The sequence below is a fragment of the Suncus etruscus genome, chromosome X (genome assembly GCF_024139225.1).
Source record: "Suncus etruscus isolate mSunEtr1 chromosome X, mSunEtr1.pri.cur, whole genome shotgun sequence".
Taxonomy (NCBI): domain Eukaryota; kingdom Metazoa; phylum Chordata; class Mammalia; order Eulipotyphla; family Soricidae; genus Suncus; species Suncus etruscus.
In genome coordinates, this window is record NC_064868.1 from 52,264,431 (window position 1) to 52,280,537 (window position 16,107).

General features: G+C 42.0%; 1 protein-coding gene across 1 annotated transcript in view; it reads left to right on the top strand.

Moving 5' to 3' along the window:
- Nucleotides 1-16,107, top strand: part of SHROOM4 (shroom family member 4) — a 144,701-nt gene that overhangs the window by 67,527 nt on the left and 61,067 nt on the right. The window contains 1 exon segment of the mRNA XM_049766904.1: nucleotides 8,462-10,877. Coding sequence (XP_049622861.1) covers nucleotides 8,462-10,877 — 2,416 coding nt within the window.

The window sequence follows — 16,107 nt, forward strand, 5'->3', positions numbered from 1 at the left end:
TGTTTTTTTCTTGTAGAGTTCTGTCAGTGCCTTGTATATTTTGGAGATTAGCCCCTTATCTGATGGGTATTGGGTGAATAGTTTCTCCCATTCAGTGGGTGGCTCTTGTATCCTGGGCACTATTTCCTTTGAGGTGCAGAAGCTTCTCAGCTTAATATATTCCCATCTGTTAATCTCTGCTTTCACTTGCTTGGAGAGTGCAGTTTCCTCCTTGAAGATGCCTGTAATGTCCTGGAGTGTTTTGCCTATGTGCTGTTCCATATATCTTATGGTTTTGGGGCTGATATCGAGGTCTTTAATCCATTTGGATTTTACCTTTGTACATGATGTTAGCTGGGGGTCTAAGTTTAATTTTTTGCAAGTGGCTATCCAATTGTGCCAACACCACTTGTTGAAGAGGCTTTCCCTGCTCCATTTAGGATTTCCTGCTCCTTTATCAAAAATTAGATGGTTGTATCTCTGGGGAACATTTTCTGAGTATTCAAGCCTATTCCACTGATCTGAGGACCTATCCTTATTCCAATACCATGCTGTTTTGATAACTGTTGCTTTGTAGTACAGTTTAAAGTTGGGAAAAGTAATTCCTCCCATATTCTTTTTTCCCAATGATTGCTTTAGCTATTCGAGGGTGTTTATTGTTCCAAATGAATTTCAAAAGTGTCTGATCCACTTCTTTGAAGAATGTCATGGGTATCTTTAGAGGGATGGCATTAAATCTGTATAATGCCTTGGGGTGTATTGACATTTTGATGATGTTAATCCTGCCAATCCATGAGCAGGGTATGCGTTTCCATTTCCGTGTGTCCTCTCTTATTTCTTGGAGCAGAGTTTTATACTTTTTTTGTATAGGTCCTTCACATATTTAGTCAAGTTGATTCCAAGATATTTGAGTTTGTGTGGCACTATTGTGAATGGGGTTGTTTTCTTAATGTCCATTTCATCCTTATTACTATTGGTATATAGAAAGGCCATTGATTTTTGTGTGTTAATTTTGTAGCCTGCCACCTTGCTATATGAGTCTATTGTTTCTAGAAGCTTTTTGATAGAGTCTTTAGGGTTTTCTAAGTAGAGTATCATGTCATCTGCAAACAGTGAGAACTTGACTTCTTCCTTTCCTATCTGGATTCCCTTGATATACTTTTCTTGCCTAATCGCTATAGCAAGTACTTCCAGTGCTATGTTGAATAGGAGTGGTGAGAGAGGACAGCCTTGTCTTGTGCCAGAATTTAGAGGGAAGGCTTTCAGTTTTTCTCCATTGAGGATAATATTTGCCACTGGCTTGTGGTAGATGGCCTTCACTATATTGAGAAAGGTTCCCTCCATTCCCATCTTGCTGAGAGTTTTGATCAAGAATGGGTGTTGGACCTTATCAAATGCTTTCTCTGCATCTATTGATATGATCATGTGGTTTTTATTTTTCTTGTTATTGATGTTGTGTATTATGTTGATAGATTTACGGATGTTAAACCAGCCTTGCATTCCTGGGATGAAACCTACTTGATCGTAGTGGATGATCTTCTTAACGAGGCATTGAATCCTATTTGCCAGGATTTTGTTGAGGATCTTTGCATCTGCATTCATCAGTGATATTGGTCTGTAATTTTCTTTTTTGGTAGCGTCTCTGTCTGGTTTAGGTATCAAGGTGATGTTGGCTTCATAAAAGCTATTTGGAAGTGTTTCTGTTTGTTCAATTTCATGAAAGAGTCTTGCCAAGATTGGCAGTAGTTCCTCTTGGAAAGTTTGATAGAATTCATTAGTGAATCCATCTGGACCTGGGCTTTTGTTTTTCGGCAGACATTTGATTACTGTTTTAATTTCATCAATGGTGATGGGGGTGTTTAGATATGCTACATCCTCTTCCTTCAACCGTGGAAGATTATAAGAGTCCAAGAATTTATCCATTTCTTCCAGGTTCTCATTTTTAGTGGCGTAGAGTTTTTCAAAGTAGTTTCTGATTACCCTTTGAATCTCTGTCATATCAGTAGTGATCTCTCCTTTTTCATTCCTGATACGAGTTATCAAGTTTCTCTCTCTCTCTTTCTTTGTTAGGTTTGCCAGTGGTCTATCAATCTTGTTTATTTTTTCAAAGAACCAACTTTTGCTTTCGTTGATCTTTCGGATTGTTTTTTGAGTTTCCACTTCGTTGATTTCTGCTCTCAGCTTTGTTATTTCCTTCTGTCTTCCTATTCTTGGGTCCTTTTGTTGAGCATTTTCTAGTTCTATTTGCTGTGTCATTAAGCTACTCAGGTAAGCTCCTTCTTCCTTCCTGATGTGTGCTTGCAAAGCTATAAATTTTCCTCTCAGTACTGCTTTTGCTGTGTCCCATAAGTTCTGAGAGTTTGTGTCTTTATTGTCATTTGTTTCCAGGAACCTTTTTATTTCCTCCTTGATTTCATCTCGGACCCACTGGTTATTGAGCATGAGGCTGTTTAACTTCCAGGTGTTAAAGTGTTTCTTCTGAGTCCCTTTGGAATTCACAAATAATTTCAGAGCCTTGTGGTCAGCGAAGGTAGTCTGCAAAATTTCTATCCTCTTGATCTTATGGAGGTATGTTTTATGTGCCAGCATGTAGTCTATCCTGGAGAATGTCCCATGTACATTGGAGAAGAATGTGTATCCAGGTTTCTGGGGATGGAGTGTCCTATATATATCCACTAGGCCTCTTTCTTCCATTTCTCTCCTCAGGTCTAGTATATTCTTGTTGGGTTTCAGTCTGGTTGACCTGTCCAGTGTTGACAAAGCCGTGTTAAGGTCCCCCACAATTATTGTGTTGTTGTTGATATTATTTTTCAGATTTGTCAACAGTTGTATTAAATATTTTGCTGGCCCCTCATTCGGTGCATATATGTTTAGGAGAGTGAATTCTTCCTGCTCTACGTACCCCTTGATTAATATAAAATGTCCATCTTTGTCCCTTACAACCTTCCTGAGTATAAAGTTTGCATTATCTGATATTAGTATGGCCACTCCAGCTTTTTTATGGGTGTTGTTTGCTTGGATAATTTTTCTCCAGCCTTTTATTTTGAGTCTATGTTTGTTCTGACTATTCAGGTGCGTTTCTTGTAGGCAGCAGAAGGTTGGATTGAGTTTTTTGATCCATTTAGCCACTCTGTGTCTCTTAACTGGTGCATTTAGTCCATTGACGTTGAGAGAAAGAATTGTCCTGGGATTTAACGCCATCTTTATTTCAAAATTTGGTGTGTCTTTTGGGTAGTCTTGTCTTAGATTAGGTCTTTCAGTTTTTCTCTTAAGACTGGTTTTGTGTCTGTGAAGTTTCTGAGCTGTTTTTTGTCTGTGAAACCATGTATTCTTCCATCAAACCGGAAAGTGAGTTTTGCTGGGTATAGTATTCTGGGTGAAGCATTCATTTCATTCAGTCTTGTCACAATATCCCACCACTGCTTTCTGGCATTGAGTATTTCTGGTGACAGGTCTGCTGTAAATCTCAGGGAAGCTTGCTTGAACATGATTTCCCCTTTTGATCTTGCTGTTTTCAGAATTCTGTCTCTATCTGTGGGATTTGTCATTGTGACTAGGATGTGTCTTGGGGTGGTTTTTCTGGGGTCTCTTTTGGTTGGTACTCTTCGGGCATGCAGGATTTGATCACATATATTCTTTAGCTCTGGAAGTTTCTCTTTAATGATGTTCTTGACCATTGATTCTTCCTGGAAATTTTCTTCCTGGGTCTCTGGGACTCCAATGATTCTTACGTTGTTTCTGTTGATCTTATCATAGACTTCTATTTTCGTCTGTTCCCATTCTTTGACTAATTTTTCCATTGTCTGCTCATTTGCTTTAAGTTTTTTGTCCAATCTCTCCTGCTGTATGGAATTGTTATGTATCTCATCTTCCACAGCACCAAGTCTATTCTCAGCTTCAGATACCCTGTCCCAGAGCTTATCCATTTTGTCATTCACTTCGTTTACTGACTTTTTCAGTCCTGTTAGTTGACATGTTATTTCAGTTTGGAGTTTTGTCATTTCTGCCTTCATATTTTCTTGGTTCTTATTAGTGTTCTGTTCAACTCGATCCATGGTTTCTTGGAGTCTGTTGAGCACCTTCCATATTGCTAGTCTAAAGTCCTTATCTGAGAGGTTGATTAGTTGTTCAGTCATTATCTGGTCCTCAGAATTGTCATCTTCATTCTCTATGTCTGATGCTGGCCTGCGTTGTTTCCCCATTGTCACACTTGTATTGTGGGTTTTTCTACGTGTTGTGGTGGTATTCATTGTCTATATGATGTAGGCAGCACACTCCTCTGGCTCCTCCCTTTCTGGATGGGCTGACTTGCCTCTAAGGGAGGGGAGTCCTCCGTGGATGAAGCCTCACACTGGGTCAAATCTTAGGCCCGAGCATGCAACAGAGAAGACAGTCCAGAGAGAAATGTTTGCTTCTGTGATATAGCGCCGTTCTTAGTGTGATTTTTCCTTCTTGTTGCAATGGAGTTCTTTCCTTAGAAAGAGTGCACGGCCGCGTAGCGAAGCGGAGCGGCCGTGCTCCTCTGAGCCTCTTTTTGCCCCACTCGCAAGAGTTTCACGCAAGAGGACAGTAGACAGACATAGACAGGTCACACTCACAGTCTTTCACAGTTGAGCCCCACTGGGCCGGTGTACTTTCGCGGATTTTCCCCGCCTGGTGTCACACACAGGGAGCCAGCTCTTGCAAAGCTTAGCCGATTTTTATGCTCTGAAGTCCCTCCCTGAAAATGGCGTCTGGGCGAGCGAGGTTTCTGGAGGCTCTTTTTGCCCCACTCGCAAGAGTTTCACGCAAGAGGACAGTAGACAGACATAGACAGGTCACACTCACAGTCTTTCACAGTTGAGCCCCACTGGGCCGGTGTACTTTCGCGGATTTTCCCCGCCTGGTGTCACACACAGGGAGCCAGCTCTTGCAAAGCTTAGCCGGTTTTTATGCTCTGAAGTCCCTCCCTGAAAATGGCGTCTGGGCGAGCGAGGTTTCTGGAGGCTCTTTTTGCCCCACTCGCAAGAGTTTCACGCAAGAGGACAGTAGACAGACATAGACAGGTCACATTCACAGTCTTTCACAGTTGAGCCCCACTGGGCCGGTGTACTTTCGCGGATTTTCCCCGCCTGGTGTCACACACAGGGAGCCAGCTCTTGCAAAGCTTAGCCGGTTTTTATGCTCTGAAGTCCCTCCCTGAAAATGGCGTCTGGGCGAGCGAGGTTTCTGGAGGCTCTTTTTGCCCCACTCGCAAGAGTTTCACGCAAGAGGACAGTAGACAGACATAGACAGGTCACACTCACAGTCTTTCACAGTTGAGCCCCACTGGGCCGGTGTACTTTCGCGGATTTTCCCCGCCTGGTGTCACACACAGGGAGCCAGCTCTTGCAAAGCTTAGCCGGTTTTTATGCTCTGAAGTCCCTCCCTGAAAATGGCGTCTGGGCGAGCGAGGTTTCTGGAGGCTCTTTTTGCCCCACTCGCAAGAGTTTCACGCAAGAGGACAGTAGACAGACATAGACAGGTCACACTCACAGTCTTTCACAGTTGAGCCCCACTGGGCCGGTGTACTTTCGCGGATTTTCCCCGCCTGGTGTCACACACAGGGAGCCAGCTCTTGCAAAGCTTAGCCGGTTTTTATGCTCTGAAGTCCCTCCCTGAAAATGGCGTCTGGGCGAGCGAGGTTTCTGGAGGCTCTTTTTGCCCCACTCGCAAGAGTTTCACGCAAGAGGACAGTAGACAGACATAGACAGGTCACACTCACAGTCTTTCACAGTTGAGCCCCACTGGGCCGGTGTACTTTCGCGGATTTTCCCCGCCTGGTGTCACACACAGGGAGCCAGCTCTTGCAAAGCTTAGCCGGTTTTTATGCTCTGAAGTCCCTCCCTGAAAATGGCGTCTGGGCGAGCGAGGTTTCTGGAGGCTCTTTTTGCCCCACTCGCAAGAGTTTCACGCAAGAGGACAGTAGACAGACATAGACAGGTCACACTCACAGTCTTTCACAGTTGAGCCCCACTGGGCCGGTGTACTTTCGCGGATTTTCCCCGCCTGGTGTCACACACAGGGAGCCAGCTCTTGCAAAGCTTAGCCGGTTTTTATGCTCTGAAGTCCCTCCCTGAAAATGGCGTCTGGGCGAGCGAGGTTTCTGGAGGCTCTTTTTGCCCCACTCGCAAGAGTTTCACGCAAGAGGACAGTAGACAGACATAGACAGGTCACACTCACAGTCTTTCACAGTTGAGCCCCACTGGGCCGGTGTACTTTCGCGGATTTTCCCCGCCTGGTGTCACACACAGGGAGCCAGCTCTTGCAAAGCTTAGCCGGTTTTTATGCTCTGAAGTCCCTCCCTGAAAATGGCGTCTGGGCGAGCGAGGTTTCTGGAGGCTCTTTTTGCCCCACTCGCAAGAGTTTCACGCAAGAGGACAGTAGACAGACATAGACAGGTCACACTCACAGTCTTTCACAGTTGAGCCCCACTGGGCCGGTGTACTTTCGCGGATTTTCCCCGCCTGGTGTCACACACAGGGAGCCAGCTCTTGCAAAGCTTAGCCGGTTTTTATGCTCTGAAGTCCCTCCCTGAAAATGGCGTCTGGGCGAGCGAGGTTTCTGGAGGCTCTTTTTGCCCCACTCGCAAGAGTTTCACGCAAGAGGACAGTAGACAGACATAGACAGGTCACACTCACAGTCTTTCACAGTTGAGCCCCACTGGGCCGGTGTACTTTCGCGGATTTTCCCCGCCTGGTGTCACACACAGGGAGCCAGCTCTTGCAAAGCTTAGCCGGTTTTTATGCTCTGAAGTCCCTCCCTGAAAATGGCGTCTGGGCGAGCGAGGTTTCTGGAGGCTCTTTTTGCCCCACTCGCAAGAGTTTCACGCAAGAGGACAGTAGACAGACATAGACAGGTCACACTCACAGTCTTTCACAGTTGAGCCCCACTGGGCCGGTGTACTTTCGCGGATTTTCCCCGCCTGGTGTCACACACAGGGAGCCAGCTCTTGCAAAGCTTAGCCGGTTTTTATGCTCTGAAGTCCCTCCCTGAAAATGGCGTCTGGGCGAGCGAGGTTTCTGGAGGCTCTTTTTGCCCCACTCGCAAGAGTTTCACGCAAGAGGACAGTAGACAGACATAGACAGGTCACACTCACAGTCTTTCACAGTTGAGCCCCACTGGGCCGGTGTACTTTCGCGGATTTTCCCCGCCTGGTGTCACACACAGGGAGCCAGCTCTTGCAAAGCTTAGCCGGTTTTTATGCTCTGAAGTCCCTCCCTGAAAATGGCGTCTGGGCGAGCGAGGTTTCTGGAGGCTCTTTTTGCCCCACTCGCAAGAGTTTCACGCAAGAGGACAGTAGACAGACATAGACAGGTCACACTCACAGTCTTTCACAGTTGAGCCCCACTGGGCCGGTGTACTTTCGCGGATTTTCCCCGCCTGGTGTCACACACAAGGAGCCAGCTCTTGCAAAGCTTAGCCGGTTTTTATGCTCTGAAGTCCCTTCCTGAAAATGGCGTCTGGGCGAGCGAGGTTTCTGGAGGCTCTTTTTGCCCCACTCGCAAGAGTTTCACGCAAGAGGATAGTAGACAGACATAGACAGGTCATACTCACAGTCTTTCACAGTTGAGCCCCACTGGGCCGGTGTACTTTCGCGGATTTTCCCCGCCTGGTGTCACACACAGGGAGCCAGCTGTTGCAAAGCTTAGCCGGTTTTTATGCTCTGAAGTCCCTCCCTGAAAATGGCGTCTGGGCGAGCGAGGTTTCTGGAGGCTCTTTTTGCCCCACTCGCAAGAGTTTCACGCAAGAGGACAGTAGACAGACATAGACAGGTCACACTCACAGTCTTTCACAGTTGAGCCCCACTGGGTCGGTGTACTTTCGCGGATTTTCCCCGCCTGGTGTCACACACAGGGAGCCGGCTTTTGCCCAGATAGCATTGTTATCTCTTCCCGAATGTAGTTTCTTTGGAGTTAGCTTCCCAGGGCTCTGAGGAGAGCTTCCAGAGTTCAGGAAAGACAGAGAAGGTTAGGACAGGGCTCCCTTCTGGTGCTCAGTTCTTCAGAAGAAGCACAGCCCGGTGGAGATTCTGCAGGTAGAGCAGTCAGCACTCTGCCTGGAAACCCCCACCTGCAGCCATTTCTCACTCACTCACTGGCTCGCTGGGTAGCTCCCGAATGTAGTTTCTTTGGGGTTCGCTTCCCAGGGCTCTGAGGAGAGCTTCCAGAGTTCAGGAAAGACAGAGAAGGGTAGGACAGGGCTCCCTTCCGGTGCTCAGTTCCTCAGAAGAAGCACAGCCCGGTGGAGATTCTGCAGGTAGAGCAGTCAGCACTCTGCCTGGAAACCCCCACCTGCAGCCATTTCTCACTCACTCCCCCCTTCTTCTTTTTCAGCCTTATTTTCCTCTCAGTCAACATTGATAGCTCTAGGCTATCCTTCCTTTTTCCATCACATAGTTGACCAAACTGGGAAGGAGATCTGGTAACTTAACTCTCTAACCAGTATGCCTTGTATTTTGTAGTGACGTGTGTATGCAGTGCCAGCACTGTATCACTGAGAAAAGAAGCTCTGTTGGCAGTATGGAGAGCCCGGAACAACCAGGCCAAGCCACATATGAGGGCCACCTCTTGCCTATTGACCAAAACATATACACCAACAAGCATGATCCAGCCTACAGCTCCTTCTCTACCAGCTCAAATACCTCTGACTATGCTCCTTCCTTCAAGCCAAAAGATTCAGCCTCTGCAGACTGCATTATTCAAGGCTCGATGCTAATTAATCCCCCCAGTGGCAGGCCCAATGTGGCTAAGACTTTAGGAGGGAGCCAACATACTAATGGGGTCAACTTGACTCCCAGGATGTCATCTTGCCCACAGGAAAGCCATTACTCGGAAATTCCCAAGGCTACCAAAAACCCATCACAACCTCTAGTGAGGAGAGACAGCCTTCATGCGTCCAGAACTCAACTCCTCAGTGGAGAACAGTACAGAACTACTGAGACCATAGACTCCTTGCAGCAGGAGAAAGCAAGCCTAGATATTGTGCCCTCCTCAAAGGATCCTAATAGATTTTGCTGTCACATTGGGTCATATCAAGTGACAAATGAATGTCATCTGAATTATGAACTCGGACAACCTCCTGAATATAGCCAGCAGATTTCTGAGCATCCAGTGATGGAGGCTTCAACTGCAGTTGTTGGAATATCCAAAGTCTATGATAAAACTTCCAGCCTGGACTCCAGTCCACTCAATGGGGCTTCAGATGAACTAGCCAAATCATCTTTTGGAAGCCTTACACATATCACAGGGGCCACAGTATATCACCATAGTGTCCCAGAACAGCTTCTGGTATCCCAGTTGCATCATGTGCACCTTGATTCCCAGGGCATCAAGGAAATGGAACTCCCAACTACAATAAATTCACATGAGTGTATTCTTTCTCCTTTGCAAAGCAGCCACACACAGCAGAATAGTCTCTTCACCCCTGGGGAGCAGCCCAACATTGAGCAAAATACCACATTAGTGGATGTAAGGTTTTTGAATTCAGGGCATCACAATCCACACAACTCTCCACAGGGAGAGTCATATGCGAAAACCTTGGAGAAAGGTTTCCTGGAACCAAACAAGACAAATGGAAGACAAAGTGGATTGGCTAGTCAGCAACCCTCAGCCTGTAGCTCTTTTGGTCAAGAAAGTGGTTCTTCAACCACTAATGTTGCTGGCAGCACAGAGGTTATTAAAAAGGAGGACTATGAACCCAAGGGGTGTGGTCTAACCAGGGGTAAGCGGGGCCGCTCAATCCAAAATCGGCGGAAAAGTGAGCGTTTTGCAACCAGTCTGCGTAATGAAATTCAGAAGAGAAAGGCCCAGCTCCAGAAAAGCAAGATACCCTTGCATTCTGACAGTAAGGAGCCAGTAGAAGAGACAGAAGATCCACCTGAATGTCCTCCAGTTCTTCCCTCTAACTCATTCCTTCACTCATCATATGAAAAAACAGCCAGCCCTAGAAACAAGCCATTACACAAGAACACAATACTTATGACTAAGTATTCAGATGATCTCAGCCAAGTATCTGAGAGCCATGAATCTAGGACAGATTTGGATGAGCAAATAAGCCCTAGCCTGAGGCCTGACCAGAACTCATTAAGCTTAAATAATGGTTGGATAGCTTCTGAACTGCCTGTCTCAGATTCCAAGAAAGTAAATGTTCATAACAGAGTTCGTGAAGGTCATTGGAGATGGTCTCCAGAGCACAATCTTCAGAATCAGGTGACACTAGCCATAGAAGACCCTACCAGCCCAGGTTACAAGGAATTGAAAGCTTCTGTCCAAGCTGTGGAAGAAGCTATACTTTCACCTTTTGCAGTCAGAAGGAAGTTTTTTGAAGAAAGTAGCAAATCTTTGTCTACATCTCACTTGCTTGGGTTAACCACTAATAGCAATAAAAATTTGGCCCAGAGACAAAAACCTATAGACCAAAACTGTCATCTCATGAGCTCTAGCTCAAGGGAATTTAGGCACTTCCCCATAGACCAATCATCTTCCACAGTCCAAACTTATCATACCACAGACCAATACCATTCCATGGCATTTCTTCAGTCAAAAACCCCCACTTACTCAGAATGTTTTGACACAAAAGAACTAGAACAATCCTTGTGTTGTAAGCCACTACACTGCAGTGATTTTGATTGCCACAGGACCTACTCTTACCCCTGCAGTGCCCAGGGAGCAGTAATCCATGATTCTTGCATTTATTGTTCTGGGGAAATCTGCACTGCTTTGAGAAAGAGAAATGTGCCAAATTGCTATACCTGCTGGTGCCACCAACATCAATGTCACCAGTGTTCTGCTTGGTATCATAATTCCCAGCACAGTACCCTGGAGAATGACATCTTAGTACATGGAAACGCTTGGAAACCCAGGAAGTCAACAGTGCAGGTGAGGACTTGCTTTTTAGAATGGATAAGCGTCCTATTCCCTTTTTGAGGAAAATAAAAGGTAAATCTTTTGAAAAAATAAATAGCACTCATAACTCTTTAGGAGTGGCTCACTGATGGCATAACATTTAGCTATCAAAATTGCAATTATTTACTAGTTAGAGTTAGTGGAAAATAACTTGCTTCACAAAAGTAACAGAACTGGGTTTATATCATCTCTGTATAATTGATATAAAAATGAGACTGAGCAAGTCAGTCAACCAGCAAAGATCGCAGTTAGATGATTTTTGGAGGGGTAAATGTTATTTTACCTCAAAAGTGTCAGTATTAAGAAAGTCTTCTTGCCTCATATATTTTTATTATAGAAAAATAATGGCTTCCCAGGAGATTAATTGTGAAGTGAAAATAAATGCTGACAAATCTATATAGATATGAAACTACAACTTTCCCCTCCCTACAAACCAGGAATTAATTGCATGGTTAATACTTATTTCCTTGTATTTCTTATTTAAGTTTTATTTGGAGCTGCAATCTCTGCAGATATTTCCATTAGGGCTTTGTTTTCAGAAGTCTGACTTTGTCTTATCTGCAAAGGATAAATGCTCCCACCCCTTCTATCTCTGTCAGATACTCCAAATTAAATATGCTAACACTACACCCTGGCTATGACTTACTTCTCTAACTTGTTCCTCTATGAAGTCCTCTTCTGTTCTAGCCAGTTCAGAGTCAAATTAATTCCCAATGACTTCACTGGCTCCACTTTAAAAAAAAAAAAACATTTTTGTTTTTGAGCCACACCTGGCAGTGCAGGTTGGGATGGGGCTTTGCTACTCCCAGCATAGTGCTTGGCAGTTGCTCCTGGTAATGCCCAGGGATTGATAAGTTTTCTGGAAACTGAACATAGAGCTTCACACTTATAAGGCTATAAGTACTACCACTGAGAGATACCTTTGACCTAGCACCATATTTTGACTGGAATGTTCAAACAAGAATTAATTTTGCACAATAATCTAATGTATAATTAGAGATTTCTTAATGACTTAATTATAAATTTTTCTTTTCAAAGTTTTGGGGGACACACCTGTCAGTGCTTAGGGCTCACTCATATCTCTGCACTCGGGGATCACTCCAGGAGAGTTCAGGAGACCAAATGGGTTGCTGTGGATTGAACCCAGGTCTGCCACAGTCAGGGCAAACAAATGTCTTACCTGCTCGACTGTCTCCCCATAACCAGAAATATCTTATTATGTATTATTGATTAATTGACCGTCGTATTTAAGTTTCTTTCATCTTAGGGGTGCACTTTATACACAACAGTGCATATTCTTCTATTACTTTTGTGAATTGTTCTAAAACAGCTAATCTATAGGGAAGAAATAAATTAGTGGCACCATAAAGGACTAAGCAAGGATTTGAGGGAATGCTTTTTGGTAATGATAATGTTCTACAGCTGGAAACAAATTTGAGTTACCTTTCAACAATGTGTTCGAGTTGTGGTGAGGGGAAAGTTTGAGTTTCACAGATATATAGATTTGTCAGCATTTATCAAATGTGCATTTTACTGGAAGTAAGTTTTGTTTTAAAACAATGTTTTAATTTAAAAATGTACAAGCTGAAATTGAAGTATATTGACTTGATAATTGTACTTTATGGATTTAGGCACAGAAATGTTACAGATTTTTTTAATTTTATGCTTAATATTTCATAAGTATATTATACTGCAAATAGTGTTCGTTTTAATTATTTTTTATTATTTAAACAATGTGAAAACAACAAAGTTGTTCATTATTGAGTTTCAGTCTTACAATGTATAGCATCCTTCATCCATGAATATTGCTACCACCATAGACTGGTTCTCCTGAACCTCCTATCTATTGCCTCTTGATATCATTACTATACTATATTTATTTTTCTTATATCCCATAAATGAGTGAAATTATTCTATGTCTATCCCTCTCACTTTGACTCATTTCACTCAGCATAATACTCTCCATATCCATTCATGTAAAACAAATTTCATGACTTCAATTTTCCTAATAATTGCATAGTATTCCACTCTGTAGATGTACAAAATTTTCTTTATCAATTCATCGTTCCTTGTCACTTGGATTGTCTCCAAATTCTCACTGTTTTAAATAGTTCTGAGATCAACATAGGAGTGCAGATGCCATTATTTATTGTGTTTTTGTTTTCCTAGGGTGTATCCTAGGAGTGGTACTGCTGGATCATATAGGAACTCAATTTCCATTTATTTGAGGAAGAACCATATTTTTCCAAAAAGGCTGGACAATTTCCACTAGCAGTGAAAGAGAATCCCTTTCTCCCTGCATCAGCAGGAAGTTGTGTTGTCAGATGGTACCTCTTTGTTGTTTTGATTTGTATCTCCCTGATGATTAGTGATGTGGAACATTTTTTCATGTGCCTTTTGGCTGTCTGTATTTCTTTTTTGAGAAAAAGTTCTCTTCTCACGAATTTTGAATGGGGCTATAGGATTTTTTTTCTTACTGAGACTTACCAGTGCCTTGTATATCTTTGATATTAACTCCTTGTTAAATGGATGTTAGGTGAATAGCTTCTCCCATTCTGTACTTTCAGGGATCATTTGTATAGTTACTTGCAAATGATCTTTTTTATTTCAAAGTTAAATGTGTTACTATTACATAAAATCAACTAAATTTTGTGTTGAGGCATGTGTTTTATGGCCCTGCAAAGCTCACTTATTATTTCTAGAGGCATTTTGGAAGATTTTAAAAAATATTTTCTATGAATACTATCATGACATCTATGAACAGAAGTACTTTTATGTCTTCATTTTTTACATTATATGCTTTCTCTGGAGGAGAGCAGGGTCTTGTTATACAAAGTTTAGTAGAAGTGGTAAGGTTTTAAATTATTGTTTTGTTCTCCATCTTTTAATGTGAAGTTTCATGTTACCTGTAGGTTTTTGTAGATACTCTTTTAACACCCTGTTTTCCTAGTTTATTGGAAGTTGATGTTATCAAGAATTATAAGGAAAGGGTGTTGACTTTATAATGCTTTTTCTGTATCTATTGAGATATATTTTACCTTTTAGTTTATATGTAGTTAATTTTATTACTTTTAATAAGAATCAGCCATTTGAAATAAAAATTATTGTCAGGATAATGTCCATTTATTTGTAATAAATTATCCTCCATTTATATGTTGTTTTACTAATGTTTGCATGATTATAATTTATAATATAAGGAATTCTGTTTCTCAGGGATTTTAGTGTATAATTTTTTCATAATGCCTTCATTTTTCATATCAATTTTTGGTCTTACCAAATGAGTAAGAAGGCACTACTTCTTTTTTATATTTAGAAAGAATTTTGTACATTTAGTTCTCTTTATTCTTGAATTTTTTTTTTTTTTTTGGTTTTTGGGTCACACCCGGCAGTGCTCAGGGGTTACTCCTGCTCAGAAATTGCCCCTGGCAGGCTCGGGGGACCATCTAGAATGCCGGGATTTGAGCCACTGTCCTGCATGCAAGTCAAATGCACTTCCTCCCTTATTCTTGAAATGTTTGATGGAAGTCTTTAATGATGCTCCCTAGATAGGGATTTCCTTTGTGGAAAGATTTTTTAATTAATGAATTGATTAAACACCATAGCTACAAAATTGTTTATAATACAGTTGGGTTTCTTTGTCACAGTTACAAAGGTGTTAATGATTGAGTTTTTGTTATGCATTGTACCAGACCTTCAAAAGTACACATTTCCCACCACCAATGCCCAGAGTTTCCTTCCCATCTTCTCCACTGCCCAACTATGGGACATATATTTTTATCTCTCTCTTCATTTTGTTCTTGTTAGACACTGGTTTTCACTATTGTTAATTAAGAGTTATCAAGCATATTAATGTGTCTCCTCTCAGCAACCAGTTTTTGTCCTGAGTGATCATTTCCAACTATCATTTCATAGTGATTCTTTCTCTGCCCTAACCACATGGCTACACCATTTGTGGCAAGCTTCTTTTTATGAACTGGTCCTCCTGGCCCTCACCTATATTATCTCAGGATATTATTACCATACTATCTTTTTATGTCTCACAATTTCTGATTCTTTTTGCTCAGCATAATACTTTCTATATCCATCATGTATAAACAAATTTTATGACTTCATTTTTAATAACTGCTGGATATTTTTTACTGTGTAGATGTACAACAGTTTCTTTAGGAGCTAGTCTTGGGCACTTGGATTGTTTCCAGATTTAGGCTATTTCAGATAGGGCTATAAGGAACATAGTAATACAAAAAGATTTTCCTTATTGTTTTGGGGTTCCTAGGGTATATACCTAGGAGTGATATTTCTGAAACATATGGAAGCTCAATTTCTAGCTTTTTGAGGAATATTCATATTGTTTTCCAAAAAGTCTGGATCAGGCATCATTCCCACCAGCAGTGAAGGAGATTCCCTTTCTCCCTGCCTCTGTGCCAACACTGGCTGTTCTTAATCTTTGTTTTATTATTTGTGATGGTGTTTATATTTTGAGAGATCTTATTGTTAATTTGATTTTCATCTTCCTGATGAGGCATGATGTGGAGCATCTTTAAATATGATTTTTGGCCATTTCTATTTCTTCTTTGAGGAAATTTCTATTCATTTCTCTTCCCATTTATAAATTTAGTTAATTTTTTTCTTGTTAAGTTCTACAGAGTCTTTTAGATAACATATATATTATATATTAATCCATAATCAGAACATATAATTTTTCTCCAGTAAAATAAATCATAGGTATGACTAATACCAGATGTATTATCACCAGTATTAGGCCTATTTGGGTAAAGTTAACACTGCTTTGAGTTGGGCTAACAATGCTTTTAGAGAAAGGAAACTGACAGTCCTATGAGATTTAGATATTAGCTTTGTGGTAACCTCTAAGTCACTAGTTATAAGATGGTGCTAGGTTTAAAATTAGGATAATACTTAGAGAAATATCTCAAAGAAATATTGCCCAAAATAGTTTGTTCTTGTAATGTGAATGTGGCAGCCACATTCACTCACACTCTCTGAGAGTAGTGATAGTATATTAGTACCCAGGGTCCCTATCTAATTTACTCTAGGAGAGTATTAGAGAAGCAGGGGTGTTAGATCTCAAAGACTGCTGAAGGCATGGCTTCCAAGAAGAGGTGTGCTTGAAGAAATGAGAAGATAAACCTGGAAGAACAAACAAAAATATCTTCTTTTCAAGAGCCAGAACAAACTTGCTAAA